The sequence below is a fragment of the Watersipora subatra genome, chromosome 8 (assembly GCF_963576615.1).
Source record: "Watersipora subatra chromosome 8, tzWatSuba1.1, whole genome shotgun sequence".
NCBI lineage: Eukaryota > Metazoa > Bryozoa > Gymnolaemata > Cheilostomatida > Watersiporidae > Watersipora > Watersipora subatra.
In genome coordinates, this window is record NC_088715.1 from 36,770,884 (window position 1) to 36,789,665 (window position 18,782).

Sequence of the window (18,782 nt, forward strand, 5' to 3'; positions counted from 1 at the left end):
GTGACGTTTGTGTGGCAAAATTAGCCAATTCTAGCTGGCCAAAAATGTTTTTTGTTGACTTTTGTTGGGTTTCTGCTTTAATAATGCGTGGGTAACATAACCTTTTCGTAGATTTCTTCTTGTCTAAATTGCTTCGGTTTAACTCACTTTAATCAACATGAGAAAAGCAGTTGTTATCTTTTCAAGCCATGATAGAAAGATTTTCCGTTTTTGTAGCGAATGACATTCTGTGAAAACCCTTGTAGTATCTTGCCGCCGAATAGCTCTTATATTCATATACAGAGTCTCACTAAGACATTCCTCATGCCTTGAAAGAATAAGAATGATGGGAGCAGTGATAGCTGTTAGTGTTGCAGCTTTAGCCATGACCGCTCTTTCCTCTCACTTTCTCTCCCACTTTCTATGGTAAGAGTTTAGTCAGCCTTGTTTATATGTCACAGTAATTGCGTTTTTATGCTTTGACTGGATTTGGAGTTGCCGGCCATGGACGAATTCATACTCTACCGTGTCAATGATTTGGGTTGCACTATAGATCTTTCTAAGATTTGCGATGTATCCTTTGAAACAAAACTTGTTAGAGTGCACGCAGACTCGCTTTCAGGTCATGGTCGCTTTTCTATTCATGCGTAGTCAACTAGTTGAGTTAAAAATTAATTATTTTTCATCTTCATTCAAGCAACCTATCGTCGGGAGTAGTGAGTAGTAGAAACAATAGTGAGGAGTAGTAGAGCATTTTTTCTGTAGCAGATTCCTACATGGTTATGCGCTGAAATTTGTTTACATCCATCGGGAAGAGCTTAGCCGAGTTTGATCGATGCAACAACATAGAAATGCTCAGAGCTGATCCATCAGCAGTGAGTGTTTATATACTACAGTGAGTGTTTATATATTACAGTGAGTGTCGAACTGTTCTTACACTGAATGCCTTCGCAAAAGTTTAACGAAGCGAAATAGCGTCGAATGCGTTGAGATTTTACTGTGTCTACAGTCTGGAGTGAATGCAACTCTGAACCCATTTGAAGCATTTAAATGCAGCGATTGTTGATCTTCTACTTGCTATTCATGATGACATTTAGGACTGCCAGATGTGGACTGAAGTGTTACAATGACAACATCTAGTATGACATTTAGGACTGCCAGAAGTGGACTGAAGTGTTAAAATGACAACATCTAGTATGACATTTAGGAATGCCAGAAGTGGACTGAAGTGTTGAAATTACAACATCTAGTATGACATTTAAGACTGCCAGAAGTGGACGAAGTGTTAAAATGACAACATCTAGTATGACATTTAGGACTGCCAGAAGTGGACTGAAGTGTTAAAATGACAACACCTAGTACATATCTCAATTTTATTATTCAAATATAGTACCTTCTTTTCATATACAGTTTCGATTCAAATTTGCAGCTATGTAAGAAATACTATAGTGAGGCTTCTTCTTTGTGAAGAACCTCTGTTGACTGTTACTCTACACTCACTTCTTGCTCTTGTTCTTGCAAGTTGGTCATGTATTGATGCTTCATTCATATTGCTTACTGTTTTCTATTCTTTAAATCATGTACAGGTATGACATCATCAGGTGGAGCTCCCTTCTTCTTTGTTGTGGCTGGGGTGTTTTTCTAGCCACTCGATCCAAGTTCTCGAACATTTCACGCATCTATCCAGAAATAGATCCTTCTTTGAGGCGTTTCTGTCCTCTTCCAACATTCAAGGTTCGCTTTTATGTACAATACTTATAGATATACATGTATAGTACCTATATATAGATGATTATGTATAGTACCTATAGATGTATATGTATAGTACTTATAGATGTATATGTATAGTACCTATAGATGTATAGTACTTGTCGATGTACGTATATGAATAGTGCCTACAGATGTATATGTATAGTACCTATAGATGTATATGTATAGTACCTATAGATGTATATGAATAGTGCCTATAGATGTATATGTATAGTACCTATAGATGTATATGAATAGTGCCTATAGATGTATATGTATAGTACCTATAGATGTATATGTATAGTACATATAGATGTATATGTATAGTACCTATAGATGTATATGTATAGTACCTATAGATGTATATGTATAGTACCTATAGATGTATATGAATAGTGCCTATAGATGTATATGTATAGTACCTATAGATGTATATGTATAGTACCTATAGATGTATATGTATAGTACCTATAGATGTATATGTATAGTACCTATAGATGTATATGTAGAGTACCTATAGTTGTATTTTTGTTACTATTTTTAATGATGATGATTTTTACCAGGCAATGATTGCATTAGATAATCACTATGGGTTTCTGTACCATTCTCTATGTCTATTTGATATTTTCGCCCTATGACGCCAACACTAAAATGAACTAAAACCATATAGCCTAATCATTTACCAAGTAATTTTTCATTGTAATCGTAGCTAAACAGATTATATTTAGCCATTGCTTGCTAATCATTTCACATTTACTTTTAAACACATTTACAGTTTTATTTTTCCTCCTAACTTATTTCAACAAAACATTTCTTTCATGATATGAAATTCAAAAGTTGTAGTTGTTTGGAACAGTTTGAAAACCTTTAGTTGTTCTTTTTCCTTGTAATTCATTTGAACTGCTTTAAAATATTTTCTCATGATATTATTCTTTAAAGTGAGAATGGTAAATAATTCAAAACGGTAAATGTTGTATACGGTATGTTGTATACGGTATGTTGTATACGGTATGTTGTATACGGTATGTTGTATACGGTATGTTGTATACGGTATGTTGTATACGGTATGTTGTATACGGTATGTTATATACGGTATGTTGTATACGGTATGTTGTATACGGTATGCTGTATACGGTATGTTGTATACGGTATGACCACGTCGTCGTCTCTTGCAATTTCTCGTTCTTACTGCATAACGTATACATCCTTTTTCGTTTTCACACCCAAAATGACGTTTAACAAACAGATTAAGTGATATAACTGTTGTTGTAAATGTTGTATATGGTATGTTAAATATAACGTATGAATATGTTAAATATAATGTAAATGTAACGAAAGATGTTGAATGTAATGTAAATGTTGTATAAATTGAACATAAAAAGAATTCTGTTCAAAGAACTTTTTATTAGCTGGGCAACGCCGGGTAGTACAGCTAGTACTTTATATATAGTCTATATATTATTATTATTGTCCACTTTGCAGGTTCCCAAGAGGCACGTAGAGCAGTGCCCGGTGCCAGTCGTGTTGCATCTGATCATATCTCAGCTAGTTGAGCTTGTCTTACGTGACTTTGTTAATTGCTGGTACACAGACCTCGTTACACACGGACCTCAAACTCTCATAAAGCAAGCCAAGTAAGATGAGTCACTATGTTTCAAAGTCAAATGTTGTTGATTAGAAGTTGTGCATACATTTTAGTTACAGCGCGATAAGTGTTTCAATGGGCATTGGCATGATTCAGATTAACGTGGTAGCTTTGTTAAAAAAAATTAACATTTTTATGCCAGACGTCATGTTGGCGCATTTGGAACTGCACAAATCGAACTTACAACTACTGAATTGAGGAAAATGTTTTAAGTGGAATAGCTTGCATAGCAATTTTTTGCCGTTTCTATCTTCGGCAAGCATTAAACATTTGGTAAAAATTGTCAGTATTAAAGCTCGCTTGACGTGCGGATTGTTGTCGTTTCCATCTTGGAGGTTTATGCAAACTTGCTGATAAACCCCATCGTGTAAACATATTGATAGTCTGAAAGGTATTTCAGTTGCACATCATCAATTAACACCGTCGTCAGTAAACACCGTCGTCAGTAAACACCGTCGTCAGTAAACACCGTCGTCAGCAAACACCGTCGTCAGTAAACGCCGTCGTCAGTAAACACCGTCGTCAGTAAATACCATCGTCAGTAAATGCCGTCGTCAGTAAACGCCGTCGTCAGTAAATGCCGTCGTCAGTAAACGCCGTCGTCAGTAAATACCGTCGTCAGTAAACGCCGTCGTCAGTAAACGCCGTCGTCAGTAAACGCCTTCGTCAGTAAACGCCGTCGTCAGTAAACGCCTTCGTCAGTAAACGCCGTCGCCAGTAAACCCCGCCGTCAGTAAACGCCGTCGTCAGTAAACACCATCATCAGTAAACTCCATCATCAGTAAACACCATTACTTACATTACACTGCTTTTTACATTATTGTGAAGAGTTTTTATGAATTAAACACAGTTTATTGTTGTTTTTAGGATTCTAAGACTATAAATAGTTGTGTGTTTCAGGAAGGACTTAGATTATGTGAACGGGTCTCTTTGTAAGCTCCTCTCTTCAGCCGACTACTTAGAGTTAATAGCTACTGACGTTCCTTCCGTCCTTACTGAACATATTCAGCGTATCCAGCAGGCCTCGTAAGTCTAGATTTTCTTTTCCATTTAGTGCCCTTTACTTATTTAATACATATTACATAATCGGTGAAACCTATATATATATATATATATATATATATATACAGTCAAACATGGATAACTCGCCCTCGAATAGCTCGAACACATGGTTAACTCGAACGGTTTCTTTGGTCCGTTCCCACGTAATGATAAATTGCTTTAGATAACTCGACCTCAACTTTGTTAACTCCAACAGTTTTTTGCCCAACGGCTACTGAGACAGTTGTTTATCGCTTTAGAAAATCACTTTATTCCAAGCCATAGAGGTAAACCTCAACTTTTCGTAATTCATAGGCGTCGTTATTACAACCATCGGCAAAATATTTTTGTAAACTACTTTTCTAAAGGTTTGGTGAAATTTGATTTTTACCAAACATCCGCTTAGGGATTGCCCTTCGGAAGCAAGGAAAAGTGAAGTAACCTTTGCACAAACTTTAAGAAAATTTGGCAAAATTGATCTTGGTTAAAACGCTCAAAAGCAGAAGATGTCTTTTCTTCTGAGCATTTCAACAACGATCAAGTTTTGCCAATTTTAATCTAAAAAACGTCCTGGCTATAACATCACCTCAAAAAACAAACCAACCTCAAGTGATAGAAAAATCTATTCTTTTTAATAAAAAGTTTTAAACTTTACATTAGAAGCATTTAAATTGAAACAAGCCATTATGCTTTTGATTTATATTATAGTTTGTATATGTACATTTATCTACTAATAAATAAATAAATACATGGACTTGTGACAGTGCTCTGATAACTTGAACGCTCTGATAACTCAAACACTTTCTCTCAGTCCCGTGAAGTTCGAGTTATCCATGTTTGACTGTATATGTATATATATATATATATATATATATATATATATATATATATATATATATACCCATATTTCCAGAGTTAGGATTTGAATAAATACAGTCAAACACGGATAACTCGGCCACGGATATTTCGAACACATTGTTAACTCGAACGGATTCTTTGGTCCGTTCCTACGCAATGATAAATCGCTTTAGATAACTCGAATTTAACACGGTTAACTTAAACAGTTTTTTGCCGAAAGAACAAACTTAAAACAAACTTTGGTTTGTTTTAATCCGAAGGAATTTACATTAATCGCGGAGCTACGACTACTCTGCCTTCCTAGCAAGTAAAGTGCTCCCTATAGGTATATAGTGTACATATATTTCCCCCGTACCGTATAATGGAACCGATTAGGAGACCATATAAAACCTAATTAATGGGGTCGCTAACATGTCAGCTAAGTTACGGCCAAACTAAAAACGTTAAAAAGTATTAGCGATAAAAATTTAATAAAGATCGACACAAAAGGCAAAATGCATATTGTAAGAGTGATTATATGTGGATATATAAGGATAACACACCTTTTCACAGATTACACTCGATAGGTTTTTTAAATGATACAACTACTCAGATGTGAAGCATGCGTTTTTGGATTGGCCGTAAATGTTTACTCGTGTGAAGTTTTAAAAATTATCCGAAAATTTAGATATTTTTCTGTCAGCTAAGATTTGTTTGTAGTTTTAAGTGATGTGACTGCCAAGATGTTTTAAGATTAAAATTGGAAAAATTGATTCCTGTTAAAACGCTCAGAAAAAAAGATGGATTTTTTTCTGAGTGTTTCGACGACGATCAAGTTTTGCCAATTTTAATCTGAAAACCTCATGGCAGTACATCACCTAAAACAACAGACAAATCTCAAGTAATAGAAAAACATCCTTACTTCCTAATAAATACTTGTGAAACTTTACATGAGGGGCCCTATAACTTGTAACAAGCAATCTATGATTTTGCTTTATACATAGTTTGTATATGTACATGTATCTTTGTTAAATGCATGCACTTGTGACAGTACTCTGATAACTTGAACGCTCTGATAACTCAAACACTTTCGCTGGGTCCCGTGAAGTTTGAGTTATTCATGTTTGACTGTATATACCAGTTGAGAGGTTTCGGAAAATAAGGGATTAGGAGTTAACGCAAATATATAAGGGTAAGCCTCCTATATGGTCTAAATTATTCACATGGTAGATATATATATATTTATTTACCTCCTAATTACTATATATTTTTTTTGGAAATTATAGTAGAATATGGTATCATACGATACCATAGAATCAGATTATCGGTATCATCGGATACCGAGAATCCCTCGGTATCGGTAAGAGCGGATAACCCAATACCGGCCCAACACTAGTGTATATTCAGGTCATGTCCTAAGTGGTCAGCCAGCATCTTCACTTCATTAGTCTGCAAGTTAAGTATCTGTAAAACCAAGTGAAGCTTAGAATGTTAAACTACAGCAAAAGAAATGCAATCAAATCAGCAACTTGAAGCCTAATTCTATTCAGAATTCTCACTTGCATTTGTAACAGTTTTCATATATATTTGTCTACTTCCTTCATTAAGGTAACGAATCTTTATTAGGACGATATCGCGAAAAAATCAATATGGCTCCTTCGTTGTTCAGTAATAAATGATTGTGATGCAAATAAAGAATTTTATGATATTCACTATAGTTTTATAGTATATTTTGAGTCATGAAATAATGATGAACATGTGCTTGATAGAAATGATACTACTGTGAATGTCTTTATAAAATTTTTTGAACTGTTTTTGAATTTTAAACCGAATAATAATTATTGTGAAGAACTGTTTTTTTCTGTTTGATGAAATTTACTGCCTGCCCGACCTTTTCACTAGTGTTTACCAAATATCGCTGTATTATGAGCGATATTATTATTATTATGAGCACATTTAGATATATTTAACGCTTTTGATAAAATTCTAGTATGTATCATGTATGATACTCTTTTGAATTATAGATTTTAGTAAAAATTCAAAACTTGACAAACACTTTCATTGTAATAATAACCTTGCTATTACAAAAAATTATATCAAAATTACACACTGCTTTTCAGTGTTCAGTTTAAAAACTGAAAATACACTGGCCTGTATATTTTCACAATTCTAAGCGCAAAAAACACACATATACTATAATAGATTATAGAAGCTAATTTAATGAGCACCTCTATATAGCCTACTACTTCAGTAGCTAATTATAAAACTGAATTGTGTGCCACGTGTGTATGTTATAGAACAGTTGGTTTTTCTATTTGCTTCAAATTATTAGAGAAATCATCAGGATGTCAATCAATCATTGCGCAGTCTCAATGGCCAATGTTCGGAAGGATTGCTGCTATGCTTAGTGTGGCCAGACTGGGTAGCTATTTATTGAGTCATTAATTAGGCTAATACATGACCTAAGGGGTCAAACGCTGCGGTTGTGCAGGTGATTATTGAAACGGCTATTGCCTAGATTGCTCTAGATAAATGCCTCCGACTAGGAGAGCTACATATATTTCCTAACCTGATAGTCGTAGAACACAAAGACTAATGCCAGCATTTATGTAGGCAATGAATTTGACTGAAAAACTAGACACCTTAATTTTTTCCACTGCATTAGAGCTACAGCAAAATCATCACGCGTGGTTCCCATGTACATTGTGTTAGTTTAAAGCCACTTATCATAATATTACCCACCTTTAATTTGATGTCTGAAAATCACTTTTTGGTGTTGATAATCCATGTATGTCACTCTGCACTTATCTAAAATCAATGCATTTTCGATTAGATGCTACTACACAAAGAGAAATATACCCTTGGGTTCTTTTTTAAATTCATGCATTAGTGATGTGCAAATATATGAAAGCAGAGCCTTATTTAAAACAAAAAGTGTTTTGCATCGATATTTGCCAAATTATCCTTGCTATTTTAACCTTGGCCCAAAACTCCAATATTACATTCCAACATTACATTCTGAAATACAGCTGAATTGACATATGGTAGAATCTTAATTTGAAGGCCATGTTCATTTGAGTGCTAGTCTAGAAGTGTTGAAAACTAGAGTGCCAAGCTTTAATTGACAACCACTTTCAGTTTGCAGCCACTTCAACTTTCTTTGATCTTTACACCATTTTTTGACGAAAAATTGTGACAAATTGTTACTGATGACTCAGTTACAACAATAGCAATTAATACTTTTGTCAATGCATATCAAAGTGAGTTCTCTAACTTCCAAGCTTTACAGTGTTTTCGTGAAAACTTTTAAAGCAGCACCATGGAATTAATTAATAACTGTATCAGGCCAAGAATAATTCTTTGTTTAAGCGGTCTTGATAGTTCGGCATATATAAAAAAAAACGGTTTAGCAGTTACGATGAAATCTGTACTACTATTTGCGGCTAAAATTTCTTGCACATGCTACAGCATTAGTATAAGCAGATAACAGTGGCATTTTGCAAGCTCAACACTCAGTGTATATGTTATCACTGGCTCACAGTTTAGTTTGTGTGTTATATAGTTGTTTTATGTGTTTTGCAATAAAGGGTAATGTCCAATTAAAGGGTGGCGTTCTATTTTCAACCATCTTCTATAGTGGTGGTCGAATAGAGGAGGGGTTTAAATGAATGTGGGGTTCAATTAGAGATTCCATAATTTGTTATTAACCCTTTCACTGCTGTATGTGTATTTAGGCAAAATCAATGAACTACCCCCATATGGGCATTGTTGCATTTTTCCTGGCAATTACGTAGTAACTTAATTTTATTATTCGTTGATAACAAACCAACAATATTTAAGACTTTTATGCTATTGACAGTGTTATCTGAAAATTTCTCTTGAAAATAAACCTAAACTCACAAAGCAATTTTAAATTTTAGTTTGGGAATTGCAAACCTAAAAATAATCATTTTTTTATGAATTTCGAAATATTGAGCGTTATTATGGCTTTCACAAGTACACCCAGAGCTAGAAAACAGAGAATTACTTATGTTGATGACATTATAGCTAGTTCGGATTCAGATTTTAGCGATTACGCAGATAATTAAAGTAGGAGCACTGACTCCAATGGTGGTGGAAGTAATAGTTTTGTAAGAGTACGGAACATTGTAGAGCATCGTTTTTTGAGCTTCGTAGCGATTGTAGCTTCGCGTAGCTTTAGCAATGTACAAAGTAAATATACATTGAATATTTTGCATAGTACTGTTTGTTAACGTATTAGAAAAATATATATATAACAAAAGTGTTTTAGATAGGGTTTGAAGCTGAACAAAGTTGTACATATATCATGATGTGAAATCGACAGCTTTCGGTATAAATGGCTGGCAGTAGGCCAGTAGCAAAATTTATACATGGACATAGTGTTGTGGTATAAGGTTTGTTTATATAAACATTATGTCATCATAGGTGACCTTTTTGTTAGCTCATTATCCATCCTATGCTATCCTATCTTATGGTAATAAAGCAGCATAGATATAGGAAACCCTAGATATGTGAATAATCAAAATAAGTGAGGCCTATAATTAGCATGACGCAACGTCATGGTGATGTGTAAAGTGAATCAGCTGATCTATGAATTCCTATTGACTTAGCACTAAAACCTGCACAATTATTCCATAGTTTGTGCATCTGAGACTGCATATTTTATTGAAAATATGTAAAACTTATATAATGACTTTGGATGAGAAAGGCAAGAATCTTAGACACATGGTAATGAATAATACCAATGATTTAGAAGCTTCTATATCATTGATAATACAAAGAGTGGCCGAATAGAAATTAAACTAATAACAAACTAATGAATCAAATGAGATTTAGAAGCAGTTACGCTGGACCACTGTATTAAACACCCATTAGACATGACTAAAAATAACTGGACGAGATAGCTTTTGTCTAAGGTTGGCTGAACTAGATTCCTGTTTTGAAGCGGCATAGTGTATTCTGATTTTAATATAACGATTTACTGTAGTTTTGAGTAGACTGTTGGCATGCACTGTGCATGTAAAACCTTGAGGTTATGTAATAAAACATATATGTTATTGTCTGTGATGTTACTTGTTTAAAAGCTCTCTGTGGGATACCATAGCTCTCCATGTGTGAAAGTAAGCACTTTACTGCAGCAATACATATTCGGCCTATCAATGGTGTCACAAATCCTCTGTTTTTAACTGAGAATAGGGTTATGTCATCTCTACTTCTACTTCCCACTATTTCTACATCGGTCAAGAACTTGATACAGTCATCACATTTGAGTTAGAAAAAATTCCTCATCCCCGAACTCCTCATCTTCACCTTCCTCAGCTTTTGTCTCTTCCTTCTTCTTCCTAGCAGTAGAATGTAGCAGGAGTTGGCCAGCTTTTTCAGCCCTGCTCACATTCAGATCAATACAGTTAGCATTGAGACTTGGTGTGATATCTGCTTTTATGAGCAGTGCTCTAAGTGCATCCAGGTTATTTTTATAGCCACCCTTAGACCAAAATAGTGGAAAACAGAGTCTCAATGTGATCATTTAAAGGTTGACTTGCAATAAAATTCACATTACAGTTATTTGGTATCAAAAGATTCGCCATGTCTTACTTTGTTGTGTGGTAAGTGCCAAATATGTGGGAATGTGATTAAAAGCTCTTAAAAGCTCAAAAACAAACAGAAAATCGCAGCGACACGAGACCGCCCTAGTTTGGATTGTTTTCCAAAACGGCTAAAATGTGACGTATGTGTGCCAGATGGTTTATGTTTACACTTTCATGCATCATTATTCGTCGAACTATTTTCACAAATATATTTCGCGCTCGCGATAAAAACCATGTCTATTGTTCTTACGCATCTATTTTATCGGCATCGTAATGCTGCAACTTTGAGCACTGATATCTCAAAACATAGCATAAAAATATGTTTAATTTTTTAAACTTAGCTTGAACGATTGCATATCATCCTCTGATAAAAATGATGAGCCTTTTGGTCCGCTATGATGGTCGAAAAATGCTGTAGAAGTTGTTCGCGCTATATGGCGGGAATTGTAAGTCACATGATCAGATAACGTTAGTTTCAGTTCAAGTTTGATCTATCGCAAATAACAGATACGCTTTCTCGTATTAAACTTGTTAATTTCAATTCGTCATAATCTCTAACGCGCCACATCGTGTTTGTGTAGATGGCAAGCTGAGAAGCACCTTTTTTCATAGCCAAGAGCAGAGAAAAGACCAGACCTTCACTGGGAGTGGAGCAACTGGGTAAAGCTAGATGTGACAAACTTTATTTGTTCGCCTGCTTACTCTTACCTTTTTTTCGCCATTTCAAAGACGACATGTTTTCTAACCTGTTTGCATACTCCACATACCACCAAAGCACGTGAGTAATTTATTTTATGAACCACTTGTATTAGTAGTAGTAACTCTGGGTTTTTTTCTAGTATTATTCTAATACTACTGTATTAATCTATATTTAATATTACAATATTAATGTCATTTAATTGTAATATGATATTATTAGTATTTTATCTTTTTAATTACGTGTATTATTTTTATTATAATAACAAAACTAATTCATACTGCATATCTATCTGTAAAACGTAATATATTAATCTATAATTGATAAAATAGTGTTATAAGTTTCACGATTAATTTCGCCAAATTTCTTAACCCCACTCACTTATAGATATGTTATATAAAATAGTTATTGTCATTTTCTGGCATCATCGTTAATAGAATATTAGTATTATTAGATGATTATTATTAGTATTAGAGTTTGTGTCAACCACTGAAGACTGGGAAGAGTTTGAGCGCTATGTTGGCCAGCGTCAAATGCTCTCCAATTACATGTAAGATAGAGCTGAACTTAACCAAACTTGACAAAATATAAAGAATATCCAGAGTTATTACTCACATTTTTATGTTTACAATATCATGGATTCTGATAAGGTTTTGTAAAATCTGTGTCATGATTGCATGGCTAGGCTATATATTTATTCTTTTTCTGATCAAGCAAATATGATATAATAACAGGAAATGATGTTGTACAAATCTCATTGCAAGTCAACTATTGTGTTGTGATTTCAGATCCGAATTCTCCTTCAAAGAGGAGAAAATAATAGTAAGTGTGACAGCACTCCAGCGACTATATCACTGTCACGCTGCGCCCTCCCCTGCTCATTCACGATGGTGCGAGAAGGTGGAAGGGTAGAGTTCAAGGTTACATGTGCCTCCTGTCACCAATCGTACACTTGGGAAACAACTGCCAGGGTAAACAGAGCTCACGTCATCAACCCCCTGCTGGCAGCTGCATCACTCTTTTCTGGCGGATGCCTTACGCATAACCTCCGTTTTCTGTAGCTCCTGAACATCGCGATACCAAGCCACAGCGTTTGCCTATACCAACAAAGAGAATACTTACATGGTGTGAGTGTTAATATTTACCCATAGACTTGGAAAATGTGAGTAAAAGCTAGGCACACTAATTGAATAACGACATTTAGAAACCATTTTTTTCTTGAAATGAAAATATGTCATCCTTCAAGCGAAATATATTATAATTTGAAATTCTGATTCTTCATCATAATATAACACAAAAAGGGGGAAGAGGATTCTACATTCTTAGACTAATGATAATGATGCAAATTAATCTTGTATAATGAAGTTTTACAATATTTTACAGTGTATTGCTGAGCAGTACACCCTGCATAACGAGGGACTGATGGCAGCAATCGATTGGGAGCTTGATTTGGCAGGTGACAGTAGATGTGATAGTCCGGTGCATTGCACACTATACGGGCCTACACTATGATGGATCAGAGCTGCGGTTTAATAGTTAGCAGCCATCTTGTCAAGGTAAAACTTTGACAGTTTTTACTTCACAGCCTGACAAAAACCGAAATTTTTTAGTAGTTATTAATACATAAACACGAACTTGCTGATCTAGCTAAATAATTCATTCAAATAATGTGAAAGTGATTGTTGGTCGTAACTTTTTTATTTTGCAGTCAACGGAGACCACCAGCTCTAACGCCATGGAGCTGGAAGGCTTCAAGCGATGCCAGTCCGATCTAATTTCCCACGGCCTGAGAGTGAGGTCCATTACAACGAATGTTGTTACAAAGGTTGTGTGCATACCGCAAGCTTGTGTTTTGGCTTATGCCGCAAATTCGTCGCGGTGAGCGACGGCCTCTACCTGCCTGTTTGGTGTCTAAGATTCAGGCTCTTTTCCCACCAACGGATGATGAAGAAGAGTTTGCAGACTTGCAAACAAGATTTGCGGCATAAACCAAAACACAAGATTGCGGTATGCACGCAACCTTTTCCGAGCATTTGGCGATGGCTCTCCAAATGGGAATGGATTATCTACCAAAGCAATTATTGAAAAACAATAATTGCTGATCATCAAAATAATCTCGATCTTTATATAATAAAATCATAAAACTAATACACTCTCTACTGTAGTTAGTGTACAAGCCAAATATAACAATTCTCCTTGTGTTCCACGAGTTCAGAATATGTGTGTTCAACCGATGCATTAAATGTGTAACACAAGAATTGTAGATAATGTATGACACATTAGCATAGCTTTGGTGTTATTGGCATTAAATGAAAATCCAACTCGCTATGATATCGCAGGTAATTATTCCACCCCAACTCAAGGGGTGCAGGTGCCACCAGTTCGTCCACACCAAGATGCATACACAGGCATTCATGCTCCCCGCGGTCATGGAGACGATGTGCAAACTCAGCATCATGGCAGCACAAACATTCAGAAAGAGATGGCATGTCTTGACAGCGCTTGCAGACACACCACTCTGTAGCCTGGGGTATTAGCTCCTAAAGAAATGAACAGCTATGTCTATGCAACCATAGCTACCATATCATAATACATCAGGTCGATGTTATCCAACCGTATATCGGTGCAGCACTAGATTTAAATATTAAAATTGTTAATGTCGTCATTCGAGAAAAATCTGTAATTATTTTTTCGCAATATGAAGCGATAATTATCCTCATTAAAAGCATATGCATGTATATAATAATAATATTCGTTCTATCACTCTCAAGCTAAAACTATTACTACTAGCTAGCTTGGCACATAAGAGCTAGCTAATGCCGGTGCTTACTGGCTGGGAGGTTTGATTCTGTTGAGGATCTTTTTCAGATAGAGCGTCAGACTCGAAATGCCAGGGTCTTAACTCTTCAGAATTTGACATTTTTTATGATCGCAACTCTGACATGAATCGTCGAACGAAATGGCCAAGCCGAAACTGTAAAGTAGCGAGCATCTATATTTGATACGGGGTCTTGAGTAAAACCCGAAGTGTTTGTCATAAAATATTGCTACGATAAGTTTGATATTGAGTTTTTTATTGGCCTTTCAATTTACGCGAGAACATCACGTGACAAGACAATAACCAAACAGCGCGGATACGTCATCGAAATCAAGAGATTCCAATCTACGGCGGCTTTTTGTTTTTGAGCTTTTAAGAGCTTTTAATCACATTTCCACATATTTGGCACCTTTCACACAACAGAGTAAGACATGGCGAATCTTTTGATACCAAATAACTGTAATGTGAATTTTGTTGCAAGTCAACCTTTAAAGGTTAGAAAGTAGTGGATGTAAGGATAATTGCTGAAAACATATTGAGCAATGCCATGCACAGATTTGCCTGCTGACTCAAAACCAATGATGAAGGTTTTCCTATTATTTTCCACTAGCAGCTTTCCGCTTGGTGTCTTTATTTAGCATAGATAGCTTTTGATATTGTTGAGAACTTCTTGTTTTGAGTTGAAGTTCTGTCTTGTTACGGACAATTCAGGATATACCTGGGGTGTTGTAGTCACCTCTGATGACATTTCGTTAAGAATTTGGTCTTACTGTTACGTTTATGACTTACAAGCTAGTAGGACAAGTACGCTTCCACTACTACACTCATTGCTCAATTGAAGGCTCTTATGCTGTGATGCACATCACTGCGACGTAACGTCATGAAAACAACAGCCAATTGTAGGCCTCACTTTTGCTCCATTGTAATGATAGCTATTGCCAATCTAGGGTTTACTATATCTATGTAAAGCAGTCTAGAGTTGCACACCAAAGCCGCAAGTCTAATATGATAACGCAGGACATAAGTCTACAATGGATGGCAGTGAAAGATTAAACGCCACCTCTAATAAAGTGCCGCTACAAAGGAAGGGTTAAAAATGCAGTGCCATAGCATTTAAACAAAGGTTTTACGGTAATCTTATTTCTTATAAACTTTGTGAAATAAACTTTTAGTAATGTGCCGCGCTTTTTTTTAAATTAACTATCAATCAACAGCATACCTCCTTCAAGAGAGCGTCCAGCTTTGCTTCGTACTACCTTCTATCTGGTAGATATAGTGCTCAGATGCGGTGACCAGGTTTCTACCAAAATACGCAAAACAATTTCAATAGCCGAAACAGATGTTATGCAGATTAAAAATTGATGCAAAAGATGCCTGATGTTTTTAGGTTTTTCAGCACAATAACAATCCTGCAAATAAGGCAGTAAAATCGAAATCCAAAATAGCTGCGAAAACCTATGCATTGTTGTTTGCCACCACAATTTGATGACATGAGTAAGTTGTTTAGAAATAGTATTTAAAATCGCTTGCCCTAAAGATAAAAAATGGCCACTACCGGTCGAATTTTTTGCATTGGTATTGAGTCGAAGTAAAATACTTTTCATGATGCCTTTTTCACCATAATAAGGTACAATTAATTCAATGATAAAATTGGCAAAAGTAATATAAAACACTTACCAACTGTGACATACTTACTCTCTTCTTCTGCTGCCGCAAAACCCTAAATGGCTAGACACGTGAAAAAAAGAAAAAATTGAGCGGTTACAATCTCGCTAGAAGATTAAACTTATGTGATAAGTCCCTAAGTTGTGTAGAAACGAGAGGTTGACTTGCATCTTACAATCATTAATTTAATCAATTGACTAGCATGCAAGAAGATAGCAAGCCATGCCACATTAGGAGAATGTGTCACTTTAAGCACAAACCACAATTGCGTAAGTATGTAGGTCATTTCTGCTAGTGAGTAGACCGTGGGGAATGAGACCATTATGCAATTTTGTGCAGATTTTATTATTGCAGTTATTTTTGTGCTGCAATACTTCTAATAGAGTGAAAAGCAAATGAGCTGCCCAACCACAACCTCATTCATTGTAAAGTTACAAAGAATAGTAATAACACCAATAGATTTCATTGGGAGTCTGAGGCTATTGAAAAGTAGAAAGTGAATTAGCTAAGCAGGCAATAGTAGAACACATATAATAAGAGCATAACCATCATGATTTACATGTATGCAGGCAATAAATTTATGTACAGTTTCACAACCAAATTTTTTAGCAAAACTAGACACCTTTGGCTAAAGAGTGCTAGAGCTAGGTCAAAACTAGCCAGTGGAAAATTTCATGTTATGCAGCCTTGTTTGAACACTTTATTTCTAAAGTGTTTAATGCATTTTAAGTTTAACAAAAAAGTGTGCCAAGAATGCACAAAGAACATTGACAGCAATAACTGCATAGTAGCCTACTGACAGTAATAATTTAATAGAACATGGTGTTTAATTAAAATGCAACATAAAAAAAACGTTTTATTTTGTTTTGGTAAGTTTGCAGCAAAAATGTTTGTTCTGCACATAAAATATTATTTTTCTCTAAATACCTTACGAAACAAGTGATGCAAAAAAATCCCTCTGCGTCGTTTGTAGTATATTCTAAAAGTGCTAACACTACATTTGTTTTACATTTTAAAGTTGACACCAATAATTGAGCAAATTATTTAGCTTATTAGTAAAACATCCGTTAACATCAGCAAACAAACTGCATACACACTGCCCGATACAGAAGGCCAAAAATAATAATATATATATTGCCATTTATATTTTTACCAATAGTTTTGCAGTTTTGTCTTTATATTGCAATTGGTATGCAACCTACTGTATTCCAGGTTTGAGCAACTATGAGTTTTAGTAATGCTCTGACCCTTCCTATCGCGTGTTTTCAACATTATGAGGTAACAATGAAAAGCCATGAGTTGAATTTCTAACAAACTAATAATTGCAAGCGATTGTGCAACTTCAGTAGCATCTTATATATATCATTCACCAAACTCATTGTCTTGAATCATCAAAGTTCATCAAATCATTCAAAAGGAAATACATATATTTGCATCTCTAATTCTTCTATAACTTAACCCTTTTACTGCCACCCACGTACAAATTAAGCTACCGCCCTACTGCCAGCCATTTTACCGAAAATTGCCAATTTAGCTTCATGATATGTATACAATTTTTTTTCAACTTCAAAGTTTATCTAGAACCTTTTTGTAATATATTTTATTTTTCTAAAATGTTAACATATAGTGCTATGCAAAAAATCCATGTACCTTCACTTTGTGCATTGATAAAGCTAAGTGAAGCTGCGATCGATACGAAGCTAAAACGATGCTCTACAATGTTCCTTACTCTTACAAAACTATTATTTTCACCATCATCAGAGTCACTGCTGCTACTTTAATTATTTGTAATCACAAAAATCTGAATCTGAATTGGCTATATTGTCATCAACATAAGTAATTATCTGTTTTCTGACTTGCACGATACTTAACAAAACTTACACAAAAAATGTCCATTTTTAATTTGGAAAGTCCCAAACAAAAATTTGAAACCTCTTTGTTATCTTAGGCTAATCTTTTAGAGGAATCTTTGAACCACATTGACAATACCATGCAAGTTTTAAGATCATTGGTTATGTTTTCAACAAATAATAAAATTAAGTGATCACGCAATTGCTGGAAAATTCGCATAAATGTGCATACGACAGTCGCTCATAAATTTAGCATAAATGCGCATAAAGAGACATAATTTAGCATAAATGCGGTAGGGAGAGAGTAAAAACAAACAAACTATTTGTCTATCTCATGCCTCTAAATATGGTATCTCAAATCTGATGATTACTCTCAGTGTTGGCTGAATAACTAAAACTGGTAATGGGTAACCATAGAAAACTATTCATTTTTATGTAAATATGCAATTGCTAAACCATGACACATAAAGACTCAGAAGAGCAATACTAGATCTCTTTGCTTTGCTACATTTCTGTGATTGGTTTGTGCTATTTATATTATGTAATCTGCTAATAATAGATGAGTAGAACACAAAAGTGGCATAATGGTTTATGTAAGCGTTTGAAACAATACAATGCCTATAAAAATTGACAACTGTTTCTTACTGAAGCCATGGCTATATCAAATGATCACACTTGGCTCGCATGTATAATTTGCTATTTCAGAGCAACTTATTGCAATATTGTAAAGGACTGACTCCGCTAGCTGAGTTAGCTTTACTTCACTAACAAGGGACACGCAACCTGAGCTACTGGTCTGCCTTATCCCAGGCCTGATTGACCCGCCAAGAGCGGTCAAGTCAGTCCAAGATAAGTATCTGGTAGTCAGGCTTACTCCGAAACCAATCCTGGC

General features: G+C 35.2%; 1 protein-coding gene across 3 annotated transcripts in view; it reads left to right on the forward strand.

Moving 5' to 3' along the window:
- Positions 1-287: 287 nt before the first annotated feature.
- Positions 288-18,782, forward strand: part of LOC137402880 (sorting nexin-25-like) — a 44,225-nt gene continuing 25,730 nt past the window's right edge. For all 3 annotated transcript variants that reach the window (XM_068089391.1, XM_068089392.1, XM_068089393.1), the window contains exons 1-4: positions 288-405; positions 1,566-1,713; positions 3,211-3,362; positions 4,274-4,399. In XM_068089391.1, the coding sequence (XP_067945492.1) occupies positions 323-405; positions 1,566-1,713; positions 3,211-3,362; positions 4,274-4,399 (509 nt within the window). In that variant the 5' untranslated portion in view covers positions 288-322. The remainder of the gene's footprint in view (positions 406-1,565; positions 1,714-3,210; positions 3,363-4,273; positions 4,400-18,782) is intronic.